Here is a 12,082-nt window from a genome sequence, read left to right as displayed (position 1 = left end):
CTCACCTATTCCAAAGGTTTGCATGGTAGGGCCTTCGAAGTGGAGCTTCATTGGTGGCCCTATTATGTTCGACCTTGTTCAAAGGCTTACAAGTGGGGCAATATTCCTTTTGAATTGGAGGTGCCCTATTTTATGTCCGACCTCCTTCAAGATGCACTAAGGGATGCAAACCACCAAAACTTAGGATGCGAATGGCCAATTGTACATAGGGGCCCAGGTTGCCAAAATTTTGTAATATTTACAAATTTTATAATAATACACACATTTTTTTTCCTCATATTCTCTCAACCCGTGCTGAATGCTGAATCTACTTAGACTATTGTTATAAAAATTTTATAGTAGACTAGTCACAAGACTGCCAAAATTTTATAGTAGAGTAGGCACAAGGTTGCCAAAATTTTGTAATACTTACAAATTTTGTAATAATACAAACACATTTCTCTTTTCCATATTCTCTCAACACGTGCCAAATGGTGTATCTCCTTAGACTATTGTACTAGAAATTTTACAGTAGTCTATTGTTGGCAACATTTTGTAATATTCATTAATTTTCTAATAATACAAACATCTCATATTCTCTCAACAAGTGCCAAATTGGTGAATCTACTTAGATTGTCGTAATAAATTTTTTATAGTAGACTTTGATATTGTAGAAAGTATGCCACTACTGGGGTGCTAAGGCTTTCTAATACACCCTTGAATGCATGTGATAGTCTAGTTTTTTATATTCAATATGAGTTTCTTTGGGCAATCTTTTTTTTTTGCTTTGTGTTAGTCTCTATGCTATCATGAACATGCTATAAAAGAGCAAAAAAGTTCTCTAAAAAGTACCCTAAATTTGATCTAAAAGTGCTAAAAGTGCATTCCAGGCCACCACATGGGATCGGGTGCTACTTGGGCTACCAGGTTGGCATATTTGTCAGCTCTCCCAGTGGTCAGTGAGATCTATTACCATGGTTATTTGCTACACCGGTTTGTAGGTTTGGGGCCCTCAAGGTAGCATTCAGCTTTAGAATTTTTATTTTATGCAACAAGCACATAAATTCTTGCTTTGGGCACATTTTCAAGGGAAGTTTGGTACATCATAAGATAAAATTGTTGATTTATTTCTTTGCACCATAATAGCTATAACAAAAGCTCCCTAGACCACCGTGCTCATTTTAAATAGCCTTAAAAGTGCTAAAGTAGCTCTCTTGTTGAACAATCACAATGGTTGTAAAACTGTACTCTAGTGGTCGAGTGGCTCGATTCGTGGCCTCTAGAGGGAATGATGCTAGGTGTTTCTTGACTTCCATGCAAGCTTTGCAAACTTTTCATTTTCTTGTCAGTTTTGGAAGTCCCTCCAACCATGCACCTTTTGCATCTCTTCCACAACAGCGTATTTGATTTGCTTGAACTCTCATGCCATAATCTAGACATCCCTACAGGTCTTTTTGCACCAATCTTGTAGAGTCCATCTTCTTCAATGCTTAGAGCAATCACCTTATCACTTGCTTTGGATTTGATGACAACTTCATCCTCATCGAAAATGACTCTCATTCTACTTTTAGCTTATTGACTGACAGAAAGCAAATTTTTACACAAATCAAGTACATACAATACATTTCTCAATACCTTAACCTCACCAGTACTCTCGTTGTGAATGGAACACTCCCAATACCCTTGATAGGTCAACTTCGATTTCCCCACTATAACAAAAATTTTTGCACTAACACTAGCTAGGTTTATGAACCATGCCTTTTCTTTGACATGTCCGTTGAGGCTCAGCTATTAGTGTAACAATGATTCCCCTGTCACTGCAAGTCATGAGCACTTCTCAGTAATCTTGACTAGGAAGAATCCCTTTATGATGATATTGAAGCCTTTAAATGGTCTCTCTCTTTGATTTGTTAGACTCTTTCTTTTTCTAGTCTGCCTTCTTCTTTTGGCAATCTTTTGCATAGTGTACTTGCTTTCCTCTTTGCAAGGAGAAGCAGTTCTTCTCACATTAGAAGCACTTTTTCTCTTACCCTTGGCTTTTCCCTTTGCAACAAAAGTAGACCACCACATGTCATACACTGTATTGCTGTCCAATAAAGGCATATATTCTAGTGTTCCTTTACAACAATAAAGGCATGAAGTGGTGCATGTCGTGCTTTGCACCATGTCCATATGGTTGTATGCCCGTTGAGTAAAGGTGTGGAATGGTGACTGTCAAGCTTTGTACCGTGCTCAGAATGGCTATATGCCCATGGAGTAAAGGCTTTTAGTACCGCTTATCAAGCTTTGCACAATGTTCAGATTGATCAACATAGTGGGAAAAAACCCAACGAGAGTACCAACCCACTCAAATTTGAAATCTCGCCCACTAGCACGCTGCAATAGGACCCAAAAAATGTCCCAAAAATAGTTTTGTGATTGGCTACACTCAATTGTGCATCGGCCTGATGCAAACACACATACTAGTTCTCTCTAGAAGCATGGATTGTATTTCCAACAACTACATTTACCTTTCCCTAATCTTTATAAAACCCTTTACTTTACATCATCATATACCCTTCATCTTCATTGATGTTAGTTTTTGCTCCACAACCTAGCACACTTGTGATTGATATGAGCACATATGCCCCTATTTTTTGCCATTTTGTGCATAATCTACCCTTTTGGTCTCGTGTCCACCATCTTGTAACTTGTGTCTGGCCTTTTGAATTCCCATAAAATGATGCCTGCCCTTTCGACATTCAGAAGGTACCCACTAGGTAAGCTTACTTTCAAATTACCTATAGATCCAATATTGTGGTAGTGGGGGAACACAATAGCTAGTTTATTTAAGACATCGGCCTCAATATGTCGAGGGGAAATATTTGTATGTCGTACATAACATATAACAAACTTTGAGGAATTTTCAAAACTTGTTTTCTGGTTTTTTTGTGTATATCTCTAGAATGTAGTCCAACTTGCAAGTGCATCTTCTTTGGAAATATTATTGAATCAAAAGAATATTCTCTCAATCTAGTGAATAAGTATACTATTATGGTCATCTTGGCTCAACGATTACTATTTAAAAGTATTATGTGTGTATATGACACACACACACACACACACACATAGATAGATAGAGAGAGGATGATAATTGCAAGCACTGATGATGAGGTCAAGTATAATAAGCATTTCAACTTATGACGTATACATCGCTCAATTGAAAGGATACAAATTTGAGCAAAAGAAGGAGCACTAGGGGATAACTATTGAGGATTATCTTATTTTTTGTACACATTTAAAAATAGAATGCGAGCATTTTGTGATGGACAAACATCATTTCCTCTCTTAGGTCTTACTCATGGAATGAACGTTGTGCCTTCAAGGATCATGTGATGTGATTGCTTGTGAATGACACAAAAGTTGTCTTATGACACTTGGAAATCACGACATAAGAGCCTTTTGCAATTAACTTCTTTTTGAAGTTTCTAGCTTTAAGAATACTTTGTGATACATGATGAGACAAGATATTATGTTTTGTAGAAACATAAAACTTACATAGAATTATAATTTTCCTAAATATCTTTACCTTTTGCATGGGCACATGTCCAATTACATATATGCTATAGTGTTAGGGCGCAACTTAACGCTTTGATCCTTTAGGAATTTACTTGATTATTTAGAGAAACACATGATTACTATTTCCACTATCAATGCAAATTGTCATTGGCATATTATATTGTTATATCTTTCCACAAATTCATGTTGTGGTAATCTAGTGTTTTAAGGAAACGTATAAATAATGTTGCCCATCATCAATGATTTTTCAAATAGTACCTCTAAATAATTATGATGTAATGATGAACCTTTGATAAGTGGAATATGGAGTATTTAGCATAATTGCAAACATCATTTTCTCTTTCAAGAACAATATTGTTTTCTTGTTTGAAAGAATGTCATGAAAAGTCTAGTTCAATAGAGTACCAAAGATAAGGTTGATTAGACTAAGTCTCTTGAAATTTTTTAACATTTTTGTCATTCCTTCTTCTTGGCGTCCTTATTGCAAATGTAGACCATGTTATTTTACTTAACAAAATAATACAAACATGGTAGCAAGGATATAGGAGGCACAAGGCTATGAGACCCTTGTTAGCAACAATGAACATCTTGGTAGTTTTGGTGTGGCCTATAGAGCAGGCAGTTGTGTTTGAAAAGCCTCGCAATCAAACTTATAATTTCACACTGAGTTTGATTAAATAGTAAACATTGTCTAGAAGTAAACTTAGGCAAGAAAACTTGACATTTAAGCTTTTATGGAAAATATTTGGCTAGATATTTTGTCATCCCTATTGAAGGCACTATTGCCATCTTGAAAAAATAGAAGGATTATAAGGATGATCGCCATCTCTAAGGGAAAAAATATTAAGAGGAGAATAAAATAAGGTTAATCAACAAAGTTATGGAAGAATATCCTAACCTTTCAATCTTGTTCATACACTGGTTAAGGTCCACATGAAGTGGATTGATATGTTCTACCTTCTAGCATACCAAATGTCAATAGAGCAAGTGAATATAGGGAAGAGGGTGAAAGATACATCTCCCAAATTTGTGAAATAGAAATTTCAGCAAAGTAGCATAAATGTGGTATACTAATGCCACTTGGTGAACTAAAATCTCCCACATAAGGAGCATACATGTAAGTTTGGAGGGGTACGAACTTCCATAGTGGGTTTGCTTCGTTTAGTGGCACCAAATCTAAAGGCTATCTTACATGAAATATCTCCTCTAAGTCATTAAACATCCAATGAATAAGTTAATATCAAATGGTAAATGAGCAAGGGAGCATGAATGTAGGTGGGCATTGTCTTTTAGCTTATAAAATTTAGGAGTTATTTACAAGGCAAAGAGGTGGTGTGAAAGCTAAGGTAATTGGGAAACTAGCATGCCACGGAGATGAAAGAGCACAAGTATTAAACTTTTGAATGTCCAGCTAAAAAATCACAATAAATTGCAAAGGTGACTCCTAGGGAGGCTCTACTCTCCAAGCAACATTGAAGTAAAAACCATTCAAATGCAATCATGATATGGCACAAACCTTCCCCAATTCTATCACACAATGCTATTCAATTTGCAAATTTCATCACATAAATGAAGTCTTGTGCTTTATCTTAGACTCACTAAAACATGTGAGTAAAGCAAGGCCTTGCATGAAGTTGGGTCATTCAATGATCAGTTCCATCCATTTGAAGGATGTGCATGATTTTTTTTCTTTCACAATAGCATGTAAACACTAAGAAATCCTTATAAGCGAGCCAATGTTGTCTGTGATCATATTCAATAGTCTACCTAGAAAAATTTAAAATTTGAGAAAAGCCCCTTCTCTATGTATAATTATGTGAATTTAATGGATAAAGAAAGGAACCCCTTTGTATGGTGACATATTTCTACGTGCACCCCTTTAAGTTGCAAAAGCGTTCCCCTAGGATGTCGGACAAGCATTTATGCTAGAAATGTGGGGCACTGGAGCATTTATGCTGGAAATGTCGGCTATGGCATGATTCCCACTAGATCTAGGTGCCGACTCTTGGCATTTTTGTGTCCCATTAACAGCAGAGTCTCGCATGGACTCAAGGAGTCTGCAAGCTCCATTAATGCACCATTGTGATTGGCTACTTGATTTTGGACTAGCCTAGTCGGGCGATTTTCGCCACTAGCCTATCAAATAAGAGCATTAATGGAGCCTCCAGACTCCCTAAGTCCTCGCGGGACTTTGCTGTGTAAAGATGGGCAAATACTTGCTCTATTGAGGTTGACCAATCAAAATGCCCTCCACATGTTGGCACATCAAGTTTGCTAAGAGCACATTCCCGCCTTCTGCCATCCCAACAAAAATGCCCACTCAAAGGTTTTCTAGTGGCACTGGCCGAGAGATGTTCCCACAATTCAACCACCAGCGGGAATGCTCATTTACCTGACAAACGGGCTTGATTCTGACATCACAGAAGGAAGTACCAACGTTAGGATTGGCAAGATGGAAGGCAGCCTCGAAATGCCCCGGGAGAATACAAACAAACCCCTCTCGAACGAGACGGTGCAAAGCTAGATGCTTCTCCATTTCATGCTCATAGTGTCCGGACTCCGGATTTGGCCTTTTTATTACGTACCTTAGGAGAGACATTACATATTCGTACGTGGAATACACGTGTTTACTTGGCAGCCAGTTTTGTTGGAGACGCAAGAGAACGACACGGCGACGCTCTGCATCGAATGGACGGTGGGGGGGGGGGCCCGCTAGTTTTTTACACGTTCAGCGGAATTTGGGAAACGAGGAATGGGGCTTGGCGAGGCCGTTGCCAGAAGCCATATCCACGAAAATTTGAGATGAAAGAAGGTGGTGGTCCGGCGATGAATGAGGGATGCTGGACGGCACGCGTAGTGCAGACAATTAGCTTTCGAACGACAGCAGAGGAGAGGTACCCTCCAGGAATAACAACGGTAAGGCCAGCGTGAAGAAGGCCGTCGGAAAGTTGACCAAATTGCCAGCCAAAAATAGCAGCGATGCTATGCACAAACAGGAAGCTTAAAAGCACAATGTAATAAGAAGCAAGCCTAAGTAATTAAGCAGTCCACAGTGTAATAAGAAGCTCGTAATTTTGCTTCAAGCAGCAGGCAAATTACAGAGAATTTCCATATGGTCAGTCATGAAACCACAGACGTACGTTAACATGCCCAGTAGTTTGATCAAATCAAAGACTATTAAAAAAGAACGCACAAGTAGTTTGATCAACTCACGTGGAAGTTTTGCTTGTGCCTCGAATCTGGAGCCCTCTACTTTAGAAGCATTGTTTCATGAATCAAATGAGTTATTTTGTTTTTCTTGAAGCCGTTCACACAAACCAATTAGTTGTCTCAGTTGGATTCTGTGAAAGCCGTCTAGAGAGGCATAAGGCATGTTTTCCATCCAGAGATGGAAGTCGGCAAATGTTAACCAATAGATTCCAAGCCACGAATCCGAAGCCGTCCCAGCTCCACACTTGGAAGTTGGCTATTTCAAAACTAGTCGAACAAGCAAATAACGATTTCGGGATTACAAGCATCGAAATTAACGATTTCGGTATTACAAGCATCGAAATTTGGAAATGATTGATAGGGCTCCCGTTCAAATCGAGGGCTGGCAGTGATTACAAAACAAAAAACCGGCCTAGCAAGGAGCAGGATTGTTTGTATTAGGGATTTTGAAAGCCGGCATGCATGGATATGCATTTTAGAGAACAAGCAATAGGCAACAATCACCTAAGGACGTCAAATTGATGTGTGTAGGTTATACAGCAGCATCTCTACCTTCAGAGCTTAGGAAAACTAGTCTAATCAACTGCCACACAAGCATTGTTTTTTTTTTTTTTGAAAGACCACAAGCATAATAAGTATTGCAGCGTAGTTCTCAGTTCTAAAAACTATTTGGACTGTGGCTACAGCGTACAGGGTACAGCTTTGTTTCTTTTTTTGTGGGAGTTTTTCTGAGTTAAAAAAAATATTGGACTCTGCAGTCTAGACGGTGGAGTTGCTTCTTTTGAGCAAAATAAAATAAGAATCAGGCAGGTAGACTACGTGGAGGGCCATTCCGACAGGTTCTTCACAAAATTTCAAGGACTTGCAGGTATATACGTTATCGTACATGGTCCCCGAACATGCGGGAGCACAAGACCCTCGACACGTGGCTCCGCGGCTCTTAATGAACCACAGGCGGCCGCAGAGAGACACCAAAAAGCAGAGCCAGGCCGCATGACGTGGCGCCTTTGTGGATTTGGACGGGCGTCGCGCGGTGGCGGACAGCGCAAGGCACGCGATTACACGGCTTGCGGAAGGTGACGTGGCATTGTGATTTGACGGGCGACTTGGAGAACGCCCCTGGGTTCAAGTGCGCGCGGCGGCCAACTGCAGCCTGGCCAGGTGGCGTGGAGGGCGAAACTGGGTGACGTGGAAGGACGCACCTGCGGGAGGGGTGCGTGGCAAAAAAAGCCAGGCTGGCAGGATGATGTGGCAGTTCTAGGAGGAAATGCGCGCGGTGGGGGGAGGGCGGTTTTGGACGGGAAGTGGTTTGGGGAGCCTTTAAAACCACCAGATAATGAAAGCAAAGCAAAGGTGTTTTACGGAAAACTAGTAAACAGGAGGCTTCTTCTTCTTCGTCTTCCTCTCAAACCCTCGTCTTTTCCTCTTCAACTGCCCTCTGATCCGCCATAGCCAACCAGCTTCGCCATAGCCAGGAGCTTCGCCTTATCCACCCAAAAAAGCTTCGCATCGCCACCCCCTCAGAGCTTTCTTCGGAGCTTCAGGTACCCTCCCCCTTCCTTGCTCCATGAAGAAGAAAATTTTTTGGGAGCACAGCTCCGTACTTAGCTCCCATGGCCCCGGAGCCTGTAAGAACAACTCTGCGCACTCCCTCGTTGGATCATGGACCGATCACGCCCTCCATAGCTCTGGCTCTCGTCGCTTGGCTGTCCTCTTCGCCGTCGCTGGCTCCTTCTTGTGCCTCTACGCCCTCCTCATCGTCGTCTCCAGTCACCCTTGCTGGCAATCCATCCATTGCCGGAGCTTGGTCTGGTTTCCGCACGGAGGAAGTACCGTTACCGCAGCCCACAATCTCGCATTACCCCGTCGAGGCGCTGTTGAAGCTTCTTCTGCCTCGAATCTCACGAACAACGTCGCTTCCCTCGGATTTCGCCCCCCACAAGGTCGCGACGCTGATGGAAATCCGTCCTCTGCCACCAATCTTTCGCACATCGTCTTCGGCATTGCGGCTTCCTCGCGCCTCTGGAGCAGACGGAAAGAGTACATCAAACTATGGTGGCGACCCCGTCAAATGCGAGGCTTCGTGTGGCTGGAGGAGAGCGTAAACCAAACACGGGATGACAAATCTACTCTGCCTCCGTTGAGGATAAGCAGCAACACGAGTCGCTTCAAATACACCAACAAGCTTGGCAGCAGGTCCGCCATTCGGATCTCTCGCATAGTGTCGGAGACTTTCCGTCTGGCTCTTCCCGACGTGCACTGGTTTGTCATGGGGGACGATGATACAGTATTCATCCCGGAGAATCTCGTGCAAGTTCTCTCCCAATACGATCATCGGCAATACTACTACATCGGGAGCAACTCCGAGAGCCATCTCCAGAACATCATGTTCTCCTACAACATGGCATACGGAGGGGGCGGCTTTGCCATAAGCTACCCGTTGGCGAAGGCTTTGGAGAAGATGCAGGACGGTTGTCTGGAAAGGTATCCGGGACTGTTTGGGAGCGACGATAGGATCCAGGCATGCATGGCGGAGCTAGGGGTGCCTCTCACGAAGGAGCTCGGGTTTCACCAGGTGAGACGAAAACGGTGAAAACCTGTCGTAGATTTTAGCGAATACTTTGACACGTCTAACTTTTCATCGCGGACGTAAAAATTTGCATAGAAAGTATAACAGACCCGAATCCTCTCAACCTGCATTGGATTCAGAAATGTGCAAGAAGACTGGCGCAGCATTTGTGAATCCAATGTCGCTTGGGAGGATCGCGTTTAACAATCGGTTTGTCTGTTGCACCTATGTGCAAATTTTTCTGTTAGCGCGTAAGTTTTTCTCAGACGTGAGTAGCACGTTGAGGTATCCAGGAGATGTCGGATTTTATGCCTCAAGATGCCGGACAGATTTCCCCTAACCAGGATGTTCAATTCGAATGCATGATGAGGGGGTGGCGCAGCTGCGTGTGTGAATTCTGATGGATTGTGAAGATTTGGTTTATGCAATCCGTCGCCTCGTCTGTTTAACCAAAAATGCTGCATGTGGATTTGCAATCCCTGTGTTTTCTGTTCGACGATCGAAAACATTTCTGCAATCCGTCTGCTTTCTCGTTTGCAAATTGCTCATTTCTGCAATCCGTCTACTTTCTCGTTCGCAAAATGCGGCATGTAGATTTCGAGTTTTGGATTCTACAATCAGTTCGTCATGTGGATTTGGAGTTTCGGTTTCGGCAATTAGTGTTTGTCTGTTGTTCGACGAGACGAACTCAAAATGACATATTTGTGTGTTTGCTCTTGCAGTATGACATTTACGGGAACTTGTTCGGCCTCCTGGCCGCTCATCCCGTCGTCCCTGCTGTCTCTCTCCACCACCTCGACGTCCTGGAGCCTATCTTCCCCAATCGCACTCGCCTTAACAGCCTGCAGCATCTCGGCAAATCCATCCGAGCCGATCCTTCAGGCTTCTTGCAGCAATCCATCTGCTACGACATGGAAAGACGATGGTCCATCTCTGTCTCCTGGGGATTCGCCGTGCAGATTTATCGTGGCATCTTCTCCGCTCGTGAATTGGAGATGCCCTCCCGCACCTTCTACAACTGGCACAAGCGAGCAGATTACACAGCCTACGCTTTCAACACCAGGCCATTCGCCCGGCATCCCTGCAACAAGCCGTTCGTTTTTTACATGAAGAACATGGCGTCCAGGAATGCGAGTGGCTTTCTTGTGAGCGAGTATCGAAAGGACGATACAGTTCCGCCGGAATGCAAGTGGTCAATGGTGTCCCCGGAGACGATCGAGTCTGTGCAAGTCGTGAAGCAGAGGGACGATAATATGTGGAGCAAGGTGAGCACCCTTCATTCTCTGCGTGATTTTTGGATTGGAAATCCTTCTTCTTGGCTGTGATCGTAGAGTGGAATTGCAAGTTCTGTCATGCGTGCATGTGCAATCGCAAAATTCTACGAGGTATCATGTTTGCGGGCTGAAAAAAGGGGTATATTGTGTGGCGAACTGTGGCGAAACTCGAGATGCACTAAAAGTGAAGACAAGGCAAAACACACTTTTTCCAATTCGACCGCTCTCGTCTGCGTTTGTGTCTACTCCTGGATAGTGCACAGAGCGCACGGCAGCTCATTTTGCGATCCGTAGGGTGTTCTCGTCAATGCGGTTGGTAATTTGGTGTCGTACGCTAGTTTTCTTCAACGAAAAGGCGCAAGATACACACGAGGAGTGGCTGGAATGATCAAAGTGTCGTGTTAGTGCGGGCCAAAAAAAAAAGATGTGTGTGATGGAGTATGATTTATGTGTGCAGGGACGGAGGAGAAAGTGCTGCAGACTGGCGCGCTCCACCGCCACATCCAACCCGAAAGCCTTGAAGGTCGACGTAAGGGACTGCGATCTCGGGGAGGTAGCAACTGTTGGAGGTGACGAAGCTGCAGAGTAGGACGATGCATCAAGCTTTCAAGCAATCTCGTCCGATGAATAAATTTTGTGATGGATGATCATGATCCGATCATGCAACCAAAACCTGTTTCAATTTTTTGGCATCTGCTGCTGTTTCTGCCGGACGGACTATCTTGATCTAGTTCAACTTCCGTCGTTCCAACTTTCCGGCCAACGATCCGTCGTCCTCCATTGCAGAAAACGGTGTAATCAAATGGGTAGCAACGAAACTCTCACACGATGATAATCAGTCTCTGCCTCTTTTCTCAACCTCCCTCAATTCTTTGGCTCTGTTCTAAGATTTTATCATGTATCGTGATGCATTCTGTAACAAATGCTTAGGATGATTGTGCTTTCGAACATCTCTTCCGAATCGTCCCACCGCATCTCTTGTCCAATGTCACAGGTGCCAGGATCTTTTACCTCGCCGTTGATGTACTCCTCACACCATTAATTCACCAGAATCATTGCCTCCACCCACCCCCCATTTTCACACTCTCTCTCTGTTTCTGCTCTCCTGTTGGATTTTTGTTTTTCTATTCAACTGTTCAGGGCACAATGCCATTTTCCCACGTTCTTTACCTTCTGCCGTATGAGTCTCTTTATTGTTAGGTTGCAACAGCGTCCCAGCAATTTTTGGTCAGTGACTTAAAAACTCCCAACTCCAGCAACAAGAAAGCTGGTTTAGCAATATCATTCTTTGTGTCATGATTGCAACCATATCCAAGGTCAAGTGGGGGACAAGGAGAGCGATTCAATTATAAAATTGGATTTTCACTTTCTACAAACGCTCATAGTAGTTAGAGCAACATATGAAAGCATTATTCAAGCTTTGTTCATCTCACAATTCGAATGAATGAGTAGCCTGACCCGGGTTAGATTGGGTCTTAAGATTATTAAACGT

General features: G+C 42.9%; 1 protein-coding gene across 1 annotated transcript; it reads left to right on the top strand.

Moving 5' to 3' along the window:
- The first annotated feature begins 8,172 nt into the window (after window positions 1-8,172).
- LOC147889668 (uncharacterized) lies at window positions 8,173-11,555 on the top strand. The gene is made up of 3 exons (XM_087391226.1): window positions 8,173-9,322; window positions 10,039-10,581; window positions 11,048-11,555. Exons 1-3 carry the CDS (start codon window positions 8,315-8,317, stop codon window positions 11,177-11,179), a joined length of 1,683 nt encoding a protein of 560 aa, XP_087247352.1. The 5' UTR covers window positions 8,173-8,314; the 3' UTR covers window positions 11,180-11,555.
- Window positions 11,556-12,082: the final 527 nt, after the last annotated feature.

Source organism: Dipteris shenzhenensis, chromosome 20 (assembly GCF_047967505.1).
Source record: "Dipteris shenzhenensis isolate YYH24624 ecotype China chromosome 20, Dip_SZ_1.0, whole genome shotgun sequence".
In the NCBI taxonomy this organism is placed as follows: domain Eukaryota; kingdom Viridiplantae; phylum Streptophyta; class Polypodiopsida; order Gleicheniales; family Dipteridaceae; genus Dipteris; species Dipteris shenzhenensis.
This window is presented reverse-complemented; position numbering and strand designations above follow the sequence as displayed.